This window comes from Lissotriton vulgaris, chromosome 9 (assembly GCF_964263255.1).
Source record: "Lissotriton vulgaris chromosome 9, aLisVul1.2, whole genome shotgun sequence".
Taxonomy (NCBI): domain Eukaryota; kingdom Metazoa; phylum Chordata; class Amphibia; order Caudata; family Salamandridae; genus Lissotriton; species Lissotriton vulgaris.
This window is the reverse complement of record NC_141697.1, coordinates 1,111,040,301-1,111,064,280: the sequence shown is the minus strand read 5'-3', so window position 1 is coordinate 1,111,064,280 and position 23,980 is coordinate 1,111,040,301. Positions and strand designations below refer to the sequence as shown.

Below are 23,980 nucleotides of genomic sequence, written 5' to 3'. Positions count from 1 at the left end.
TTGCTTTGGTGAAAAGGGACATTGCTAAGAACTGGGGGATCTAACATGTGTCCACTATACACTTATGAGTTATGGGTATGAAACAGTTTATGGAGATGGAGCATGTAGTATTTGAGGCCAAAGGATGCCCTTAGAAGTTTGAGAAGGTTTGGGGAGGTTGAATATCCTATCCCATACTTGATAGAGCTGCAAGTTGTTCTTGAGGTCCACCCCCAGCACCCACCTTGTGCCGGGAAGTGACTTGTACACTGTTGATGAAGGCAATGAAGAGAGAAATGCGGTATCTGCTCCCCCAGGTGGGGTGGGAGATTGTCACTCCTCCTTCATCAGAGACGTATGATAATGTACTGTGTTTGTGCAACATTGTGAATTGTGCTGGAAGCTGGACTGTATGATCCATGGGAATATTGTATTACAAACTATGGGCAGTTGGGAATTGTTTACATAGAAAAGGCTAATAAAACAGTAAAAGAAAGAAAACAGCCATACTTGAAACTTTCTTAGAGAAAAAATGGTTAGTTGTAAGACAGGTGACGCTTTTAGAGGGCCAATGTGGCCGGTGTCCCACTACTCCTTTTCTGAACCTCAATGCACCCCTCCTACTTTACCTATGTTTCTACAAACATCTGTTTCCACCGCCTACTACTGCCTTCAGAAAGCACAATTAAAATTAAAACATTATTTTAGAGAAGAGTTTTAAATCTGATTTTTCTCACTCTAAACAGCATTTACTTTTGCATCAAAATCTTTTGCATCTAATCAAGTTTCCTCTGATTTTTTTTTTTTATTAGAGGTGGGTAACCACCAGGTGTTTAAAAGTGGATTCTCCTCTGGGTCTGCCATTTTTTCAAGCAGCACATCTGCCACACTGTCACTGACAATTTCACGTCAGAGGGCCTGTCCTATTTTGGGCAGGATTTCCAATGCTGCTTTTCCCTGCTCAATCCCACCATGTAAGCGGCATGGTGGATCTGGCTAGGAAAAATCGCGGACGGGCTTTATATTCATGAAGGAAACTCTGTGTGCATCAGGTGATTGCCCTCCGTTTAGGGATTGGTGCTGCAAAACCCAAATATTGCCAGCGACCACCAGAGTATAGTGGCTCATTAGCATTACTTTTTTGTAGAAGCTGTAGGCATGCCAGAGGTAGCACTGTCGTCAACAGTATACCTGCCAGTTCTGCACACAGGCTTGTAAACATTCTTGTGCACATAAAGACAAGTTTTTTCTTCAAAGAAATTTTTATTGTTGCTCTGGGAGCATCATCTGAGAATATATGAGGACAGGGGCTGGCTTCAACATTCAGCCAGTATCCGTCAGTTCCGCAACTTTTCTTTTGCCCATATGGATTACCCACATATCAAAAACGACAGTACAGTTTAAACCAAAGCATGTTACGAATGCAAATAAATGAGAAAAAACAACCCCTAAAAAACAGCTCCTGCCATGCCCGCCCCCCTCCCCCACCCCGGAGTCCGCCCACCCTTTCCTGATGAAATTACATCCACCGGACAAAAATAGGGTTCCACAGTAAGACATTTAACAGTTCCATTCACCGCTTCCACCAGTAGGTGTGTATCAATCATCAAGTGTAACAGCGCTCTCCTTCAGATCCCCTGTGAGTTCACTCTAGTCCGTGATATTGCCTCCACTTTGTCCATACTCTCCGGAACTTTTTGGGGCAACCCCTGGCTAAGACAAGTTTTTTGAGGCAATATTGCCCCCTACTGTGGCCTAGGAAGACTTTTATAAAAAAAGATTTCACTTAAAAACAGCCAATTGTACCCAGTATAGAGTTATAGTTAGCTTTGTTTTAGCCCCTTGTTTGTGATTCAGTGGTTTTGTTGCTTCTCAGTTTCCTGGTCTTGATTCAGTGGAATTCCATTCTTGTTTGTCCTGCCAAATGTTTATTTCGGTCACACTGTTTTGATTGAATGAGTTGTATCCTTCCACTGCTGATGTCAAGTCTTTTTAATACAGTGCATGATGAGCTTTTGTCTCTTTCTCCCCACTCTTGCTTAATGACCCCCGGCCCCATAGCCCCCATCCTCCTCACACCAGCTTCTCTACTATATATATTGACGGGAAGCCTTCTTTGAATGGTTTTAAATCCTTTCCAATGTTGCTGCCCATGTATGCACGTGTGTGTGTGCCTAGCTGCAATTTTGGAATGTTTTTGCTTTAAGAAAAATGATTCCAAGACTGTCCCCGCCATGAATAAGCTCAGTCACCATCGTGGAATAGATTTTCTTAAAGCAGGAGACCAAGCACACAGATAGCTGCTGCACCCACAAATCATACAGATAGCTGCTACAACCACAAATCCTGGCGTTCCTGGAACAAATATTCTTAAGCTTTAGGAAAAACTATTTGCACAGTAATCATGTCCTTGCCCCATTGTGGAGTTTGAATCTGGTTTGCTTTAACAATTCTTGTTTTACATCTAGTTCTTTTTTTTCAGTGCTCTTGTTCATGAATTGTGTGTACTTTGGATGTCAATCCCTTCCTCTTTTGTGAACAGATGAGTAAATGCTATGTATTTAGGTTACACTTTTCATGCCTTTCTGATGGATACTGCTCATGGTAAACTTCTTGAGGGTGGCAGACTAAATCCAGAAAACCTTCTTCAATAGCTTGTGAAATGCAGGAAGGTAGTTCCATCTGTCTTTATCGTTCTTTCAGTCCTGTTCTGATGAGCCCTGGGGCTTGTACAGGTACTCCACAATTGATTTGTGATAAGGCGGTGGGGAGCTCTCTCCCTACCCCTGAACCTCCCTTATTATGCTGTTGGTGTTCTCTACCTTGACCTTCACAAAGTCAGGATTAGATACTTTTCTTAAAAATGAATTGGATTTGCTCTTTGTCCTCCATAATTAAAGATCGTATTTGGTTTACCTTTGTTACACAGGGCTGCAGAGGTTTTGGATTTACTGTAGCCCACGGAGGAAACAAAGAGGAACTTACTGACTGAAATCTTGCACCCTGAACCACCCATTATCTACTGAGCCCTTACTGTCATTTAGTGAAGACCAGACCTCGACTTTTGTGGCAACCTGATGGAATCATTGATCTGTCTGACCTGTTAGACGCCGAATTGGTTGGCACCACACTCCTGCTTTTGGAGATTCAGTAGTAGACCTCTGGCACCAGATCCTGATGCCCATCCAAGTTTCAACACCAGAGAATCTTGTTGTTCAGGATTCAGTGTGTACAGTGAACCGTAATGCTTTCCCTACTGCTACTCCGGATAGGGAGGTCAAACGTTGATGCTGTAGGAAACTGAGTTCTACCAAAGGGATGATGGACGGAGTGTTGAACATTGCAAGCACTCACCGAGGCAACTGATCTGGGTTTCATCGATCATCATTCTTTAGCTCACTCCGCCACCCCAGTTCAGACATGGCCATATGCAAATCAGTCTGACCCTGTGCCTCATTGGAACAGTCCAGTCCGAACTGCCAAGCCTTGTCTTCCCTGGACTGGAAACAAGCATCCTAGGACCTGTTTCTGGCTAATCAGCCGCCATCAGCCAGGCTAGCTTGATTCCAGTGGCAAAGTGAGCAAGGGACCCATGTCTGGGCATACCCTGCCAACTTGGGGCAAACAAAGCAAAACCAAAGGGGATGATGGACGAAGTGTTGAACATTGCAAGCACTCACCCCCAATCAACTTATCTGGGTTTAATCCATCATCATTCTTTAACTCACTCCGCCACCCCAGTTCAGACATAGCCATATGCAAATCAGTCTGACCCTGTGCCTCTGCCAGTTTGGCCCTATATTCATTAAATAATTTATACCTCTTGGGCCATTTTACTCGCATGCTCTGAGACAAGGCGAACTAAGTCTTCCCTGCTCTACATGAGAACTTTCAGGCTTCCTTTGGTCAATTTGTAAATGACCAGGATGTAGCCAAATACATCTTTAAGGCCACTGTGGATTGTGTTTGCCACACCATAGCCACCAGAGTTGTTGTCAGACGATATGCTTAGAGGATTGTTACCACTGCTTTAAGGACAGCTGGGTTACTTTTCACTCCCTGGGATTAACTTTTCCTGCTCGCCAGTTCCACCAGAAGTACTGGAACTTCCAGTGGTACTTGAGTTTTCTTTGCCCACCTACAGAGGTATTCCTCGTAGTATGTCTAGACTTTCCATGGCTCCAAGGAAAGAGGTTGGGCCAGATGCTGTGGTCACCAACAGATGCAGCAGTCTTCATACTCGCAAGCTTCAGCCCACGGCATGCCACTTTAGTGGTCCATTGAGACTGTTAGAAGGCAGAATTAGATTTTGCTAGCCTGACTGGCATGCAGTCGCATGCCACCAATGGGTTCTTCAGGCTGTTAAGTTTAGCTGCTCCCTCCATTTTTTTTGTTTTCCAACCTCCAACCCCATGTGTGATTGGGGTCTTGACAGAGAATGGTGCAGGATGTTACTCCTGATATTTCTTGGCTGACAAGGAGGACAGGATTTGAAGCTCATAGTGGATCCCACCCTTCTGAATATCTTTCTCATAGAGGGCAAGCTTAAGATGCTAATGTTGGCTCAATTCCTGACTGCCTTTGTTCATGAAAACTAGGTGTCCTTGCACGACATGTAAAGTTTTAAACTTTATTTTGGAAGACAACCCCCCCCCCCCCCCCCCAAAAAAAAACAAAGACCAAGTATAATATGCAATCCAACATTCCATTCCACATTAAATAAGTACTTCTTAAAAATACTGTCATTCTAAAATATTACAGTGCTTCTTTCAGTCTGCTTCTTTTCTGACAGGGGTACTGTAAACATCTGGAAACCGCAAAAACAATCTGCTCTGTGCTTTCTTAACACCCAACAGGCGACGTATAGGAAGAAACCAAGTCGTCTTTAGATGGTAATAAGTGGGACAAAAGAACAAGAAATGCTTTTCAGATTCAGGACAATGGTTACATGAAGGATAAGTAAGCGAAATAGCAGACCCCTGCCATCTACTACATAATACATTGACCGGTAAAATCCCATACCTGAATTTCCGAAAAATAATTTGCCTGTGGTGGTTCTATGCAGCACATGAACATTTCCAATTTCAAATCCTGTTGGAAATTAACAGCCGGAGCTACCACTAGATCCCAAGCTACTTGCTTTCAAATGTCAAGCTACAACAAAGATTTCTGCTGTTTGTGTTGTATACAAGATAGCACTCAAGCCGGTCTCTGAATAGGAAATAACTGCACATTCTTTCCTTTGCAGAATGTTAACTGTTTGAGATGGGTATCAACGTAGGTATTCCCTCTGCTCATTAACAGTATAGAATTTATGTATGTTATAGGTAGCTTTTCTTGTTCGTCTTGCTAATCTTAGGCTCCTTCATCTAAGTTTTACTGTCCAGAATCGTTCAAAGCTAAAGATTCTGAAAATGGAATAGTATCCAGTAGGAAAAAAAGGCTCTTTAGCTTAGGTAATGTTTGTTATAATGGATGCTTTGATCCGTTTTCAGATACTTTATTGGCCGTTTATATCTTATTTAAAGGCCTCTTATGTCTGCTTAGCTGCAAAATTGTAGGTACAGAAATGGTGGCGAATGGCGTTGCATATGTACTTGTGTGGCTCCAAGAATGAGCAGTTTCCCCAGATGCTGCTGCAATGCCTTGCTTTTCGCTAGCCTTCCTCATTGTAACCGCCCGAGTCATAATCTCAGAAATATCAAACTATCCTGTCAACACAACGTTAAAACATTCTTGAATAACCAAGATAAGGTAAAATCTTGTAAAGAGGAGCATCTCGGTTTCTAGGTCTGGCCTCCAGTAAAATTTGCTCTCAAAGATTGGTCACCTGACCAAGAAGTGTGAAACCTTACAATAGAAACTTGGCTGTTCCTGATAGGTAATCAGTCTCAGTACTTTATTTGAGGTGTTCTGAACACGTCTATCTTACTGGGTTGAGCACCGTAAATGAAGTTAATAAAAATAAAATGATTTTTTATGCCTGTTTAAGTCAAGGTGAATTAAGCCTCATTCTGATTTTGTTACTTTTATTGATAGCACTGTTGGAAGAAGAAAGAAAGGCTTTCAAGCAACAAGTTGAGGACTCTAATAAGAAAATACAACTTCTTCAAGGTATGGGATAGTAAAGAACAAACCTTTCCTTCTCCCCAAGTGCAGAATGTTGAAGAAACTATTTGCACATGTGAATGAATGCATATTCTGTCAGTATCCGCCTGTTCCACAAAATCAATGCTGCTACTTATATATGGCTGTGCTGAAACATTGATCTTAAATGATGTTTTTAATTAGTTGTGGTTACTAATTGTCACCTCCGCTGAGTACATTGTTACACCACACAGTAATGAGAAGTTCTATGTTTTTGGACAGCATCAGAGCATAAAAAAATAGTAGCACTAGAATATGTCGTAATCATTGATGTGTTCTGTCCTACAGCTTTGAAGCACACTCTAGCCCAGCATCTAATGCGTACACATTTTATCTCTACTTTGTCCCGTGTTTACTAGTTCCTGCTTCAACATAGTCACTGGACACTGAATATTTCTTTCTTTCTACGATTTAGCTGGCACATTTTAGCAATAGTATTTGCAGAGTGGATACAAATGTCTCCAGCATGTGATATGAACCTAGAGACAGGCTTAAATGCTCGTTTAATAACCCCCAGGGGGTTCTAGATGTGCACAGGTAGCCGATTTGAAGACTTCAGTAGTCCAATGGGTCCGAGGATAATTTAAAACTGGTAGAGGGTATGGCTGGTGATACCTCTGGGAAATCAGCCAATAGTTTAAAAGTATCCAAAAAGGCTTTCAAGTTTTTTTCATTAGGGATGCAAGGATTCATTTTGTATTTTTTATATATGGCATTGAGAACATATCTTGTACAAAGTAATGAGTAGCACAACTGCAGTAAATTATTTACATTTTAAAAACACTCTATAGTGTGTTGTACAAAAAAAGTAAGCATGCATACTGCAACATCGGCAAATGAAATACCATAAAATTGTGACTAAAGCAAAGTTTTGCTTTATGGTCTTGAAGCGCTGTGGGGCATAGATGAACATTAAAACCCAATCCCCACACACACACCAAGACCAGATTTTAGGCACCTCGAAGAGAGTCCAAGTCCATGTCCAACCCAGAAAATACACAGGCTTTGTCGGCGGGTGGATGTTATTGTGAAAGTTAATATTGTCCAGCCTTGTGCCATCTATGAATTAGAGACTGAGTAGTTGATAAAAGGGTCTATGTGCTTTATAGAAAACTGTTCTAGGATGTGCCCTAACTGAGAGGTAGATTGCCAAACCTCCCATGGGTCTACCAGAAGAGGATGGAGTGGCACCCACATGAAAAGTCTTAAAGCCGTTAAACGTGATGGGGTTGTTACCCAGGTTTCTTGCAATCAAGCAATTTGTATTTGTATTTTTGTGCATTTATAAAGCGCAGACTATCGCTCCGAAAGGAGCATCTTGGCGCTAACTACAAAGTGTGCAGAAAGGAACATGGATACAGAGAAAGCAGCTAAATGAGGAACATTACATAATCGTCCGAAAGGGAGTAGATCCATGTTTTAAGTTGTTTTCCAAAAAGGTTTTCCTGGATTAAAGATCTAAGGTGGGTGGGAATAAAATTCCACGCTTTCCCAGATAAAAAGGATAGAGACTTGCCTCCTTTGGTCTTGAGTTTAAATTTGAGTGGCTTGATCAGGTTCTGATTTGAGGATCTCAAGGACCTTACAGGATTGTAGTGGGGAAACCGTTTGATTAGATAAGTCGGGCCAGTGCCATTGAATGCACGAAATGCTATTAATAAGATTTTAAACAGTATTCTTTTGGGGAGTGGTAGCCAATGTAAGATTTTTAGAGCTGCCGAGGCAGATGATCTCCTTGGTAGCTTGAGAACAAGTCTGGCTGCTGCGTGTTGCACGCTTTGGAGTTTTCTGAGGGTGTTTTTCTTTTTAACGCCTGCCATCAAGCCATTGCAGTAGTCAAGACGTGCAAGAATTAAGGCTACTGCTACTGCCTTTCTTGAGTCTATGGATAGAAAGTCGAATAACTTCTTCAATGACTTTATGATATTAAAACAACTTCCTGCAACATTCCTAACATGTTGGTCGAAAGATAAATCGGTGTAGAAAAGAACGCCGAGATTTCTTGCTGATGTAACTACTTGTGGAGGCGCGGGGATGTTCTCAGGCCACCATTTGTTGGGGCAGAATTGGGGATTTCTACCCATGGGCAGGATTTCAGTCTTACTGGTGTTACATTTAAGGTGTTTTTTTTCCATCCAGCAGAAGACATCTTTTAAGCACTCCAGACTGTACCTTCTTCTCTTTAGAAAGAAAGGTGCCCAAGGAGATGGTCTGGGACCTATCTGTGAGGAAGGAAATTAACCAATCCAATGCAACATCCGTGATTCCTATCTCCCTAAGTCTATTGATCAATATAGAATGGGAGATGGTATCGAACGCCGCCGTAAGATCTAGTAGAATTAGGACGGCGTTCTTTCCCTGATCTTGCAATAGCTTTATTGAGTCAGTGAGTTCGAGCAGGGCAGATTCCGTGGAATGGTGAGCACGGAAGCCCGATTGCTGTGGATGAAGAATGTGATGGGTGTCTACGTAATTTTTTAGTTCTTTATGGACCATCAGTTCAGTGATCTTGCCCAGAACTGGAAGAAGTGAGATTGGGCGTAGGTTCGCAAGGTCTGTGGGAGATTTGTTTGCTTTTTTCATGAGGGGTCTCACGGTTGCATGCTTCCATTCGCTAGGCACAACTCCTGTGCTCAGGGAAGCATTTACAATCTCGTTAATGATAGGATTAACGACCTCAATGAGGTGGTGAAGAATTCTAGGAGGGCATGAATCTGAGGGGGCACCTAATTTGCATGACATAATAACCTTTTGAGTCTGGAGGAGCGTGACCGGGGTAAAAATTCTAAGACTTGCCTTCATACTCTTTTCACAATCCAATGTAGTGGCTGACACGACATGACATGGAAAAGACAATTGCAAAAGTCTCCATAAAATCGACGAAAAGACGTCATTGATTTTAAGCCGCAGACATGCCACTTTTCCTGAATAGAAACACCAGCTTCTGAGCTGTTAAGTCTAGGGAAATTGTGGGGTCCTGGGATAAGGAATCTGCAACACGAGGATTGAGAAAAGGATCACAGGAGCACCCCATGTTATAGTTTAGCATCCCACTGGGTATTTTGACGCTGATCACGCTACCCACAACAGGTGACTACTGCTGTGTAGACAAGATAGCTTTGAGTACAGTGCTACCAACACTCATTCTCCGTTTTACCCAGTGTTCGACTGAATTCAGTATTTGGTGTCCCAGAAATAAGGAGCAAGTATGGATTTCATGCCTTGAAGTTATCCTGTTTGCCCCATGGCCCCAGGCTACCATTCTGAACGGCCATTAAAATGAAAGTGAATGACTTGAAGTTGCTCTGTCGTTCCTATGCTGCTTAGCTCCTCCTGCTCCTCTAAGAATGCCTCTATAGGTGGAATCAGGGTTCATGGAACTTGGATAAGGAGGGGGGTGTAGGATAACATGGGGAGTTCTGTAAAGCAACCTCAATACCCCAGTCAGAGAATTTATCCCTGTATTACCACACCTGATTTCGTGAGTGGACCAAGATCACAGTTATGTCTCTACCCTGCATTGTGGGATGAGGCTTAAACTACACAAATTCAGATCATTTGATGGTATATATTCAAGACCCACTAAGGTGCCAATCAATTTAAATATAGTGCTTCTTCTGAGGATGTCATGATTGCCTTTTGACGTTTACCTGGGGATCACACAAGTTCCTTTATTTGCAGATGAGAACTGCTATTACCTTTGGACCAACTAATGTTGACTCACCAGTGTATTGCTCAGTAGCCCTAGCATGGATCTCAAAATCCCTTTTAGTGGTATAGTCCATTTCAGTGGCTTATGTCGCAGGTCCTGAGACGGGGACAGTGAGTCCTGAACACCTGTGCAATAAAATAATAGGGGTCCAGCTACTAAGCCTTTAGGGCAAACTATGTAATGCTTCTCCAGATGGTGGAAATTTAAAGCTACTCCCTGCTTTTTAGCATGACTATAGACAACTAGCTGGATGTTTGACACCGCGCCGTCCAAAGGGATGATGGAGTTGTGTTGTGGTCTGACAGGAAGCAGAAAGGGCACTGTTGGCTTTGACGGAGAAACGTGCCCAGAAATAGTTAGTGAAAACAGGCTTTGTGGTTGAGCAAAAACTGAGAAGAAGCTGGTGGGTTAAGAGTTGACTCTTGTTTGCAGTAGTCCACCCTGGCTAGCAAGTGAGATGCCTTTGAGGCAACAGTTGGCTGGAAATGGGATAGATCTACTTTCCCATTGGTGGCATATTCTCAATTAAAGAATGAGCTGGACTGACCGATGTAGCGACCCAAACCGTGGGACTTGATTTTGTCTGGATGGGTGAATCCTTTCTAGCCGTAGGATGACTAACTTCGTCACCCTGGTTCTTTCTTGATTTTCTCTCCCTTTTTAAAGCAACATTTGAGAAGCAGGGGTGCGAAATGCACCTGGTATGGCGGTGGAGCAGTGCCTGTAGAGCCGTCACTGGGCTGGGTAGCCTCATTAGTTCTCCCTGAACCCTTACCCTTCAAAGGGGAGGTGTGGGTGCTGATACTAACATTTGCACTTCTGACATGGGCTCCTCCCTACGTCCTTGGGAGGCAATTTTCATTCTGGAGACTAGTACCTCTGACTTCCACCAGAATAGCAGAGAGTACTGATGGGGAAGAGGAAAGGAGATAAAGTGTAGTTGAACACGAGCAGGTGTGGTAACAAGTTGCATGATCAGCTTGCACTCTAAGGATCATTTTGTTAATAGTCATTAATTTATTATTGATGCCCATTACATGAACAGCTAGGATATTGAGGAGTTCCACCTGGAGCTCCATTTTATCAGAGTGAAGTTTAAGGGCCGAATAAATTAAGTCCAGGTTATGTAGTAGAGAGTCTCATAGAGATCCAGCCTGAGAAGCAGAATGGGTAGTACTGTCAAATTTCCCCACTCTTTTTCTTTCTACCGTGGAAGTGACCCATTCTACTTGTTGGGGCGTGCTTTCGGCTTCTACATTAATTCTATCATCCCCACGTTGCATTCTCTCAGATATAGAGTAGAAGGTGATTCCCAAGTATTTCCTTTGGATTGATTCAAGGAAAATGATTCTGAATGGGCTTAGGCCATTTGCTCTGTTATATGCAGTTATGTGAGTGAGCAACCGATTATAGTCCCCCTATCTCCCTCTCTTGGTAATCCTGCTCAGGTCCAACTCAGGCAGTCCAAAAGTGCAAAGGAGAATCAACACCATCTCGTGTAACAAGAGCGAGTCAGCAGGCTCATCACCGGTTACCTCCACCAAAACTGGGGTGTACGATTGCCACCTTACGCGAGTAACAACAGCATCCCTCCATGAGGAACTTCAGATCCACTAGTATTTATGGGAAGCACAGCGTGGGAACCACATGAATGCACTATGATTTGCATGCTGAATGAGCTCCTATTTACCGGGCTAAAACCATCCGTCACAAGGAGATTGGAACTCTTAACTTGCTTATTAGCTTGCTTGTTGTCTACTGATGGGCAAGCTGTGGGCTGTGGTGATGGCATACTACCAGTGTTCTTAAAAGGCTTTAAAAAGTCTGCAATTCTACATTTATTTTTTGGGCAGCAAAGGTGATATTTAATCCATCCTGGATCAAGAGGTCGATGACAGCCTGTCACTCAAGCGTCTTGTCATTTGTGGTGTCTATTATGATTTTTGTTTTTAATTTTGCATCACCCCTTGCTGCTTGGTCTGTCGGCTGGCCCACGGTCCGTGCCAAATCACATGGTACTCTCGCTCAGTTTCCCTTGGTTATTTCACTTATGAACCTACTCCTCCTATGTCAATCCTACCTGCCTTTTAAATAATATTTCTTAACTGGCAGGTGTCATACTTCCCTCTAGTACTGCTGATTGGAGGTGGCGTTTGGGCCAGGACAATAATGGAAAGGTATGGTGGAGTGCGGAGATATTTAACTGAGAGTTAGCCCAAGACCGCACCGTAGGTTCTTCCTATGAAGAAGCCTTGAAAGCTAGCAAGCTTGTAAAGTGAGCGCCTTCTCACCTTCCCTGGTAGCAAGTAGATACGGGGAAGGGGGACAAGCATGCCGAAAAAGCCTTTGGTACCATTCGGGTCCGTGAGATGCTTAAGAGCTTCAAAGAACTGGCACATAACAGTCTTGGGTAAGGAGTGCTGTTACCAGGCTGTTGATTGCTTTGAAGAAAGGAATGCACAAAAATTTAAATGTGAGGCTGTGTCTGATGACCTACTGTCTCTTTAAAAACACTGCACGGACAGAACAGAGGCGGTGCCAGGGGGGGCTAACGTTGGACGCTTCCTTTTAATACAGGAGGCCCGCTGAACTCCTATGTGCACGCTGCCTCACAACTTCTTAATGCCTCACTCCCAACTCAGTCATCACACCTTCGCTTCTCCTCCTCACCTGGGGCTCACTAAGAGTCACTGGATCACTGGAGCTTTGATGGTGCGCTATGGTAGCTGGAATTTCCCGGGTGCCTGGATGCCTGGGGATGAGCACTCAGCCACGGCTGAAAAAATTAGAAAACGTGTCTGTAAAGATAGCCAGGCAACTAGCCAAAGACTTCCCTAAGCTGCCCAAGCTATGCCACTGCACTATGGTGTTAAACCAACTCACTGATTCATGGACAATTGGCTGAGACCCTGTTCCATCCGTGGTGATGCTGCTGTTCCCTCTCCTCCTACAAACACGGTCCAAGTCACAGAGGCACAGAAGCACTTCCTGGTGCTGCCTGACACTGAAGCTAACCACACAGCGGATTCAGCGCTGTTGCAGTCTCGAGGCCAAAACAATCCCTGCCGCCATTGCGGGCGAGGCCACGCCCACTTTAGGCCACGCCCCCGCCCCAATCTGAATAAAAAACGCTGACTACGAGCGTCAATTTCAGACCCACGTACCCTCCTGAGGCGGAAGCCGGGAGCGCTACGGAGCTTTATTTTAAAAACTTGTGTGTTCTAATGAGCACTTCCCCTTGCCACACGCCGCAGGAAACAACACCGTACAGCGGATTTTAGCGCCGACGGGTGAAACAAACACTGCTGCCTTTCGCGCGCCAAGCCCCCTGGCCACGCCCATTGCTGGAGGCCACGCCCTCTTTCCCGTATAAATATGTGCATCCCTAGGAAGCGCAGCGGACGAGCGCAGCGGGAGCGCCGAAGGCGCGCCTAAGGCAAGCCCGTCTGCGCCCGTCCGCGCTCAGGGCCAGAACCCATGCAGGACGGGCACACCGATAGGGTGAGTTACTCGCGTCGTGCTCTACTAAGTCTTAGACCTACAAAGAACACACAATGTAATTATGTTCACGATTCAGACGGACATTTCACAAACTGCGTTATCTGCCCCCCGGTAAAATTACAACTGACTCAGGCACCAATCTTACACTCTGGCCTGAAATTAGCAGAACTGAACTGTAGGTCGCTCCCTAAGCACGCCCTGCTTAATAACCATCTGCTCGTGGACCATGAGCTAGACATCCTGTTTCTTATGGAAATTTGGCTCACAACGCATTCGGACTCGGATGTGATCTTGGCTCTGCCCCCGGGTTTTCTTATCCAGTCCCAAGTTCGCCCCTCTGGTAGAAGGGGCGGACTGGCCATTTTGCACAGAGAGCATTTCTCATGCAGAATTAGCGATGCCCACATCAAGGACTCAGAGAGTTGCCATTTTACCATCCACCTGGCCCGACAACCTCTCTGACAGGTCTTCTGATGTATCGCCCCCCCGGCCATTTTGGCCCCTTTGCTAGCGCCCTACTAGATTCTATCTCAGCACTTGCCCACTCTACACCTAACTTTACTGTGCTAGGGGACCTCAATATCCACTTTGATGATCCCCTAGACACAGGGGCTGCCGACTTGATACTAGACATGGCTGCTTATGGCCTCCAACTGGCCAATACCGGAGCCACCCATATCAAGGGCCACTTGCTAGACCCAGTTATTACCAATGTCCGTACCCTCCAGGCTAGACCTTCTTGCCCCCTCCGCTGGACAGACCATTTTTTGGTCCCCCTTTTTTGGCCAGGAGAATTTAGGAAGCCCCACAAGCCCGTCACGCACACCCAGGACAGGGCATGGTCCAGACTCTCAACCAAGGACTGGACCAGAGCTCTGGAATCAACGACCCCCGCCCCCTCCGGAGATCCTGTTATAGCTGATAGCAACTTCAGGAAGTGGATCTCCGACTCACTTGACTCTATCATACCTATAAAAACCAGCGAAGATAATAGCGGAAAGACCAGCTCGGCCCCCTGGTTTAGTCTGGAACTCAGAGCCCTCCGCAAGGAATGCAAAAAAGCAGAACGACTGTGGAGGAAGGACTGGCTCCACTCCAGTAAAGACTCCTACCGGAGGACTGTGAGAGCATATAAATCTGCTCTGAAAATTTCTAAAGCATCCTACTATGACAATAGGATAAAAAATGCTACGAACTCCGCTAGAGAATCCTATCTCATCGTCAAAGAACTCCTTAAGGTTCCACAACCCCCTCCACTGACCAGGGCCCTACCGGACAGGAGTAAAGAATTAGCAAAATACTTTGACTCTAAAATCTCCCCTATCTTAGATTCACTTCTGCAGCCTAGCCAGCTACCTTGCTGGGACAAAGTGACGCCCGACACCTGCCCAGTAGGCATCCCCTGCCCGCAGCTTAATGCTTTTAGGGCGGTGTCATCGGACGAAGTCGAAAAGACTCTGGCCAAGATGAAAAGTGGCTCTCCCCGTGACCCTGCTCCCATGAGGTTTCTGAAAGCAGTCGCTCCTGCGATTGTTCCTCCAGTTCTGGAGCTGATCAATGCCTCACTGTCCCAAGGCACCGTCCCTCCTAGCTGGAAGGGGGCGGTAGTTAAAGCCCTTTTAAAAATAACCCAAATGGATCCCGCTGATCTGGCCATTTATAGGCCGATCTCGCTCCTCCCGGCCATTAGCAAAATTGCCGAAAAACTGGTCAACGTTCAGTTGTCCCAGTTTCTGGAATCCAATAACATGCTGCGACGGTCCCAAACGGGGTTTCGCCCTGGCCAAGGTACGGACACTGCCCTCCTCGCCGTCATTGAGGAGGCAAGGTGCATTTTGGATTCAGGGGGGTCAGTGGCAGTGATCCTCCTGGACCTTAGTGCAGCCTTTGACACGGTGAATCACCGTGTCCTGCTCCACCGGCTGGCCAGGGCAGGACTCGGGGGCACTGCGTTGGCCTGGATAGAGCCATTCCTGTCGGGCCGTTCATTTCAGGTCTGGGATGGCAACTCCCGTTCTGACCCTCTTCCTCTGACAAGTGGGGTTCCCCAGGGTTTCTCACTGAGCCCCACCCTTCCTTTGGAAGATGTAGTTGCCCCCTTCGGCATCAAGATTGAGAGTTGTGCAGACGACACGCAACTGGTCGTCTCTCTCTCACACCTTGATCAATGCCCAGATAATCTCTTGCACTGCCTCCAGAAAATCCACCTCTGGATGTGCGAATCCTCACTCAAACTCAACGGGTCCAAAACAGAAGTTATGCTGATGGGCAAGATGTGGTCAGCAATTCCACCATCTGTTTGGCCCAATACCATGGGTGAGGTGCCCGCCCCCAAGAAAGAAATTAAGAGTCTGGGGGTCTGGCTTGAACAAGACTTATCTATGAAAACCCAGGCAACTAAAACAGCTGCAACCTGCTTTGGACTTATGCGGTCGGTCCGTAAGATCCTTCCTCTGCTGCCCCTTCAATCTAGGAAACTCCTGGTTCAAGGACTGGTTCTTGCACGACTGGATTACAGCAATGCTGTCTATTTAGGAGCTCCTGAAGCCACTCTGGGCAAGCTACAACGAACCCAAAACGCAGCTGCCCGGATGCTGATGGGTCTTCCCTCCAGATCCTCTGCCAGACCAGCACTTAAGGCGCTCCACTGGTTGCCAGTGCGAGAGAGGATCGAGTTTAAGGCAATGTGCATCGCTCACAAGCTCCTCAATGGACAAGACCCTTCGATCCTAGGAGACATGGTTACCCCGTACAAAGCCCTGAGATCTCTGCGCTCGGACAATGAGCGACTGGCAAATGTCCCCAAGTTTAGATGGGTACGTACTGGAGGTCGCCGGTTCTCCGTAAAGGCAGCCACACAGCTCAAAACTCTGCTTTTCCCTAAATAAAAATTTCTCTCTCCTCTCTTAGCCAATCCTTAGGTTTCACAGCGCGTGGATGCCTCCGGGTCATCAGGCGCTTTTCAAATCCTTAAATAATAAATAATAATAAACGGGAGAAGCAACAACAGAAACAGCGGCGGCCACAATGACCACAGGGCATTATGCTCCAGCTTCGGCCACACTCACAAAGTAGCAATGGAAGGCAGTTTGCTGTAGACCTGTAGTGTCCTTTTCTTTTTATTAATCTTGGCAAACGATATATACCACAAGGTCCATGCCGTGCCTTGTGAGGCTAGCCTGCAAACACGATAAGCTGAGCTTATGCTGAAACGCCAAGAGGGGTGGGAGCCCACCCGATGCTGCAAGCTGCACCCAATTCTAGTCTGGCTGCTTCTGCGGGGTCAGGGCTCGACTTTACTGCTCCCCCTGTCCATGTCTTAGTGCTGCCTTTGTGAGGCTTACCAGGCCCAAGTTCTTTCGAACTTGGATTCTGGGATTAGGCTTGGGCCCATGGGGTTCGACTGTTGCTGCTGGTTTCAGCTTCAGCACCCCTAAAGCGGAGGAACAGGGGTCTACGGAGCTGAATCGAAGAGCAGTCCTTTTGTGATGTGGCATCTTCCCCCGAGTCTCGCACTCCCTCTGATAGCGCCAGACCAAAGCAATCGATCAACCAGCTTAGCCAACTTGGTAATGAAGACCTAAGAATAGGAGAGGTTTACCCAGCAGCTTCCCACAGGAACTCACTGATCCGAGGCAGGCCCACAGGCAGGTCAATCCTGTGTGCAAAGGTGCAGATTCAATCAAATAACATGCCAGAGTCCGGTCTTGGCTGGGTTGGGTTGGGGATATAGAATAACCCTTTTAAGTTTTGTCCTAAATGCAAGACCTCCTAGATACACAACTAAACTAATGCACTTGGAGTTTTCCCAGGGATCTCAATGAATAAATGTAGGCCATGCGTGGCATTTCAAGTCATGGTGACTATGAATTTGAGGAGGAAACTGTGCTGTACTCATTTGACAGGTTTTAAAAGATAAGAATGTGCTAAGTCACTTTAACTAATTTTCAGTGAATACTTTGAGGGAGACACCAAAGGGTTTGATGAAGAGCTCTGTTGAACCATTGAATATTTTAGATGCGAATGAAGAGAACAATAGCCAGTCTCCACAGAGCTGTTTCAAAATCAAAGTCCTTTAGTGAAATATGCTGCCAGACACCCACCGAAACTCATACTGCATGCTTAAGATTCCCTAAAAAAAGAAATTGCAGAAAACTGAAAAGAAAAGCATAACTATGTTGAAACTTGTGCTCATGTCCTGAACAAATGATTGACATCTAAATCGCCCTTTATTTCCAAGCAGAAGTACCAACCCTAATAAGACCAGACATAAAAATGAATGTATGTTAATGACTGCCTCCTCCCATCTGTGCTGCTGCCAGAGGAAAAAACACATAAATTATCTAGTTATCTAAGACACTGTAATACAAATATAGCGGCATATGTGTGCCCCTGAAAGTTCACGCTTAGGCAATTGGATAAATAAACAAAATGATCAAAGCTGTGTGGAGTGCAAGCGCTTTTTTGTGTAAGCTCACAGCGTCTTCCCAATCAAAACATGTACTCTTGGATCCCAACATGTGGACTAAGCCAAAGCCCCACTCCTGGTGGCTCTCACATAATTGTCTTCAGACCGCTGCAGTACCTGTGTCCCCTGACTCCAAATTCAACACAGAATGAGCTGAGGCCTGTAATAGCTCCGCTGTGAATACAGGTTGAAAAAACTAACCATTCTTATCTAGAAAGAAAGTATATTGTAGTCAGGCTGCTTTTTCATCAAATACTGACACCTTTTGCATAGATGCAATCACTGAAGGGTTACTAAGTAGTGTGGCTCACTGGTTAGAGGCGGCAGACCCGAGAGCAGAGGACGGCCCGGGACCAGGGTTCGATTCCCGGCACGGCAGGTTTCTGGACCAGGGTCAGCGGACTCGATAATTCTCTCGCCTCGGTGCCCACTCTGATCAGCGATCACACTCGGCAACTCTGGGCATTAGCTTGCCTCATCTTCACTAACGGCCCCACCAGACCGCCGGGGATGCCTGGTCTCACCCTGGAGATACCCATTAAGGGACCATCTCTCAGGGAAACCAGGAAGGGTTTCGCAGCGGTCGAAGCGCCTTGGGACCCTATGGGTAAGTAGTGCGCTATATAAATGCCTATACATTTTGAATGTCTGTATCTTTCCAATGGTTAAGAAAAGGTGGTGCATCGGGAAAAGAGACATTTTATCTACAGTATGGCACAATAAAGAGAACACCTAGATATTCTATCCTATAGGCAAAACCACAGAAGGGCTTCAAGTGCAGAAGAAATATGAGTATATTAAACTGTTATCCTTTGAGTAGCTTTGTACTATGTTCTGGCCATTTTGAAAGTGTAAGAAGTAGTCTTCCACATTGAAACTCACAAGAACTGAGAAGATCATTAAGTACCAGTTCACACTTAATATAGTACACTACTTAGCAGTTTTGCCACCCCATTGAAAACAAGGTAGTCATCTCCCTTGTATAGAGAGAAAATGTAAAAGTTGCCCCACATGTGATCTTTCGAGACAGACTGATAGAAGCTTCTGCTACTGCCTTACCTATATGCATGCCTACATATATTCATATTGCTGGCAAACATTCACTTCTTTCTTGGGTGTATGATGAGACACCTGCAAATAAATAAAAACACATAACAAAGCTGACCATAGACCGGCCACAGTAGCTCCCAGAGAGTTGAGGTATAGCTGTATCTGAAAGAAACAGGTTATTATTAGATTCCTTACCTTAGAATATCCCCAGGGGTCAGACTGGATCCGGAAACTTTTGCATAGCAGTACCCTTGCGCGTCGGTAGACGTCGGTTCTCCTTTTTTCCGCGCCAGCTAAGCGCAGATCTGGAGAAGTAGTACTCTTTAGTCATTTTTTGACTAAACTTTTGATCTTTTTGATCTGTTTTTTGAGTCGATTGACTCAGACGGTGCCGGTAGGGATGCTCGGGTTTAAACCCTGCTCCAAGTGCAGCCGACTGATGTCGGTTACCGACCCCCTTTGCCGGTGTCTTCAGTGTCTAGGCCTCGACCACGATGACCGAATCAGCACCGACTGCCGGGCCCTGACGTCCAAGGCTAGGCGGGAGCGGTCCCGCAAGCGGCTTAAGCTCCGGCAGTTGGCCCCGGGCCGTTCAAGGTTCCGGTCCCATAGGAGGTCAAGGGACTGGTCGCGGGGCCGGAGCCATCATAGCTCCGGAAGCCAGCATCGGTCTTCGGGATCAAGATCCTTAGGTAAGAGGCATGAGAGGTCGGAAAGGCATCATCGCTATTCTGACCCACCCCGATGCTCGCGCGATGCGGCCGGGGGTTCGGATGACACCACCCACGCGGTTCCGACAGAGTCGCGGGCTCCGCAGCCTGCCCCATACCTTCCGGTCCCTGGGCATGATGCGACGCCGGAGGAGATCGAGCGCTACCTCATGGCCATGAGGTCTCTTCCTCCTTCGCCGGGTACTGCGGTGCCTTCGGGCCCAGCGGCCCCGGCTGGGTGGCCTAGCAGGTCGGGTGCTTCGGCTCCGACGCAGTCGGGTGCTTCGGCCCTGGCGCCGCCGGCGACTTCAGTCCCGGCGCCGCAGGCCCTAACTGGATCTGGATTTGGGTTGTCGCCGGTCGACCTCACGACCTCACCTAGGTGTCGCCTCCGGCACCGCTTCCGGGCGACGCCGTCCCCGATCCTACCCTCGATTCGGTTCCGGCGCTGGAGCGGCGCCGCTGGGCGCCACTCTAGACGTCGCTTGGAGATTTTTACTTCAACGAACCGGCCCCATCCTTTGAACCTGAATGCCAGGGGAGGGTGGGGATGGGGATGGGTCTGAGGACCCTCTGGCACGGGAGTGCCAGTCTCAGCAGGACTGGACAGGTGAGCTTGGAGATGCCAGTGGGCTGGACACCTCGGCAGACACTGGTTTTGTCTCCCCTCCCACCGTGGCTTCGGAGGAGGGGGCTGCCTACAGTGTGGTGCTGCAGCGGGCAGCCATGGTCTTGAGCCTGGAGCTCCCCATCGCTGCTGTGAGGATTAACCTCCTCATTGAGGACCTTAAACCGCAGTCAAGCTCGGCTGAGCCTCTGCTGCAGTTTAATGAGGCCTTGTCAGACGTTCTTTTGGGTACTTGGTCCAAGCCCGCTTCAAGTCAGCTTGTAGATAGGAACGTGGCCAGCAACACTGCCCGGCCGACCCTTGCTTCCTGTCCACCCATCACACCCCCGAGAGCCTGGTCATCCAGGCCTCCAACTCCCAGATCACATTCCCGACCGCCCCGCCCGATCGGGAATCCAAGAGGTACGAGCAATACGGTATGAAAGTATTCTCCTCCCTGAGTTTGGGACTGCCGTCAGTCAACACCGCGTGCCTCTTGGGCCGCTACACCCACTCTCTGTGGGACACGGTTGCGGCCGTGCTGCCATAATGTCCTGCGGAGGTCAGGACTAAACTCACCCAAGCCCTGGCGGAGGGTTGAGATGCAGCACGGTTTTCTATCCTGTGTCTGCTGTATACCACCGACTCACTGGGCAGAGCGGTGGCGATTCGTCGCCACGCCTGGTTGAGGTCCGCCAACTTTTCGGCCGATGTCCAGAACACTCTTATGGACATGCCGTTCGATGGCCGTCGCCTTTTTGGCGACAAGGCAGACCATGCCCTTGAGTGCTTTAAGGACTCCAGGGCTATGGCCAAGTCCTTGGGCCTCTCGGCCCGCGCCAGCAAACAGGTGCCTTTCGCTCCTTTCGTAGCCAAGGAAGGGGCGCTCCCACACGTGCTGCCAGCCACGCACCACAGACTAACATCCAACGAGGTGGTGGCCGTGGAAACCGCCGTGGCGGCGGTCTGGGACAACGGGGAGGCCAGTCCACACCTTCCCCCGCAGCATCCGCCTCTAAAGCCTCCTAGTCCGTGCTTTCAGACCCATGTGATGCCAGTGGAGGGCAGGGTATGCCATCAACACTTTCACTGGCGCGCTGTCACTTCGGACAGTTGGGTGTTGCAAATCGTCCGAAGGGGCTACTCCCTCTCCTTCGAGGCGACCCCTCCAGCCACGCCACCGCAATACCACCGCGTGTCGGAGGACCACTTGCAACTTCTGCAAGAGGAAGTTACAGCCCTCTTGGCCAAGGGGGCCATTAAGCGCGTTTCTGGGCCGGAAGTAGGGTGTGGTTGTTACTCCCACTACTTTCTGGTACCCAAGAAGGGCAAAGGGGGCCTACGCCCTATCTTGGACCTACAGAACGTCAAAGGCTTCCTCCGGAAGGAGAAGTTGAAGATGCTGACACTGGCTCAGGTCTTAGCTGCCCTGGACCCAGGAGACTGGATCGTAGCGTTGGACTTGCAGGACGCTTATTTCTACATTCCCGTCCTGCCGGCCCACCAGCACTACCTGCGTTTCACGGTAGGCCACGAGCACTTTCAGTTTACTGTGCTCACCTTCGGCATTACCAGCGCCCCACGGGTGTTCACGAAGGTGATGGCGGTGGTCGCAGCTCATCTGCGCAGGTTAGGGGTTTCAGTCTTCCCCTACATCGACGACTGGTTGTTGAAGGCGGGCTCGCCCCAGACAGTCGTCAGCCACCTCCAGACAACGGCAAACCTCCTGCACCAGTTGGGGTTTTCTATCAATGTGCCGAAGTCACACCTGTGCCCCTCTCAGAAGCTTCTCTTCATCGGAGCGGTTCTCAACTCGGCGCAGTTTCTGGTTTATCCTCCCGAACAGCGGGTTCAGGATATTCAGGCTCTGATTCCAATCTTTCAGCCTTTATCCCGGGTCTCGGTCAGGTTGACGCTGCGGTTTCTGGGGCTGATGGCCTCCTGCATCCTTCTGGTGCATCACGCCCGGTGGCGGATGCGGACTCTGCAGTTGGACCTGAAGTTTCAGTGGGCCCAGCATCAGGGCAACCTGTCCGACCATGTCCTGATCTTGGAGGGCACTGCGAGACGGCTGCAGTGATGGCTCACGGACTGTGATTGGGTCAGCGCAGGTCCCTCTCCTTACCCCAGCCGGAGCACGTGGTTGTGACGGAGGCGTCCCTCCTAGGTTGGGGAGGCCACATGGGAGAGGCGGAGATCAGAGGACTCTGATCTCCGGCGAAGTCCCGGCTCCATATCAACCTTCTGGAGCTGCGGGCGATTCGTCTAGCACTGAAGGCATTCCTCCCCTCTGTCCGGGGGAGTGTAGTGCAGGTGTTCATGGACAACACCACCGCCATGTGGTACTCCAACAAACAGGGTGGGGTGGGGTCATGGACCCTCTGCCAGGAGGCTCTGCGCCTCTGGCAGTGGCTGCAACATCAGGGCGTGACCCTCGTGGTTCAACACCTGGCAGGTTCTCTGAACGCTAGGGCGGAAGAACTCAGCCGACGGTGCATGATGGATCACGAATGGCGTCTGAACTCGGACGTGGCGCAAGGCCTCTTTCTGCAGTGGGGAGATCTATTCGCCACAGAAGAGAACGCGCAATGACATCAGTTCTGCGCGTTGGAATTTCCAAGGCGGCACTCGCTCGGAGACGCTTTTCGTCACGAGTGGAGTTGCAGTCTGTTGTACGCCTTTCGGCCTATACCACTTCTGCCCAAAGTGCTGAAAAAGATCAAGCGCGACCGGGCCCAAGTTATCCTTGTGGCTCCGAACTGGGAACGAAGGTACTGGTATCCCGAGCTACTCAGTATGTCTGTCGGTCCCCCGGTTCGTCTGCCTCTTCAGGAGGAACTTCTGTCGCAGCAGCAGGGGACGGTCCTCCACCCGAACCTGTCCAGTCTCCACCTACACGCTTGGAGATTGAGTGGCGACAGTTGAGGCCATTTGACTTGCCTCCTGAAGACTGTACTGTGATTCTGGCAGCCAGGCGTCCCTCCACAAAGTCGGTATACGCCTGCAGGTGGAACAGATTTGTGGCATGGTGCACAGCAAAGGCTGTGGATCCTCTCTCTGCCCCTCTTTCTGAGATTCTCCTCTTCCTTCTTTCTCTTGTCCAGCAGGGCTCTGCTCTGGGCATTCTCAAGGGTTACCTTTCTGCCCTTTCAACCTTTTTAAGGTTACATGATCAGCCATCTATGTTCAAGTCCCCAATTGTAAATAGTTTTTTGATGGGCATCACACACATGTTTCCCCCTGTTCCATTTGTGATGCCTCAGTGGGACTTGAATCTTGTTCTTCCCTATCTGATGTGCGCTCCCTTAGATTCACTTCATAACTGTCCTCTTCGCCTTCGTACCCTGAAGACTGCTTTCCTGGTTGCCATCACCTCTCCCAGGAGAGTGAGTGAGCTCCAGGCTCTTTCTTCCAAACCTCCTTTCCTTTTTGTCCATCCGGACAAGCTTGTGTTGCGGACAAGACCCTCTTTCTTGGCCAAGGTAGTCACAGCCTTCCACATCGGGCAGTCCATCACCTTGCCCATCTTCTGTCCGCCTCCGCATCCCTCAAAGGAGGAAGAACGGCTCCACCGTCTGGACCCAAAACGTGCGCTCTCATTTTATCTGGAACGCACACGCCAGTTCCGGGTGGATGACCAACTCTTTGTTGGTTACGTGGGCGCTTAGAAAGGACGGGCGATACACAAGCTGACCATCTCTAGGTGGGTCGTTTTGTGTATCCAGGCATGCTACTCCTTGGCTAAGAAGGAACCTCCTGTTGGGCTGAGGGCCCATTCCACTCGGGCCACGGCGGCTACTACTGCC

The 23,980-nt window shown here is 48.0% G+C and overlaps 1 protein-coding gene across 8 annotated transcripts in view; it reads left to right on the top strand.

The window, feature by feature from the left end:
- SLMAP (sarcolemma associated protein) overlaps nucleotides 1-23,980 on the top strand; it is a 1,163,639-nt gene that overhangs the window by 825,155 nt on the left and 314,504 nt on the right. For all 8 annotated transcript variants that reach the window (XM_086939108.1, XM_086939110.1, XM_086939104.1 and 5 more), the window contains one exon: nucleotides 6,019-6,093. In XM_086939108.1, the coding sequence (XP_086795234.1) occupies nucleotides 6,019-6,093 (75 nt within the window). The remainder of the gene's footprint in view (nucleotides 1-6,018; nucleotides 6,094-23,980) is intronic.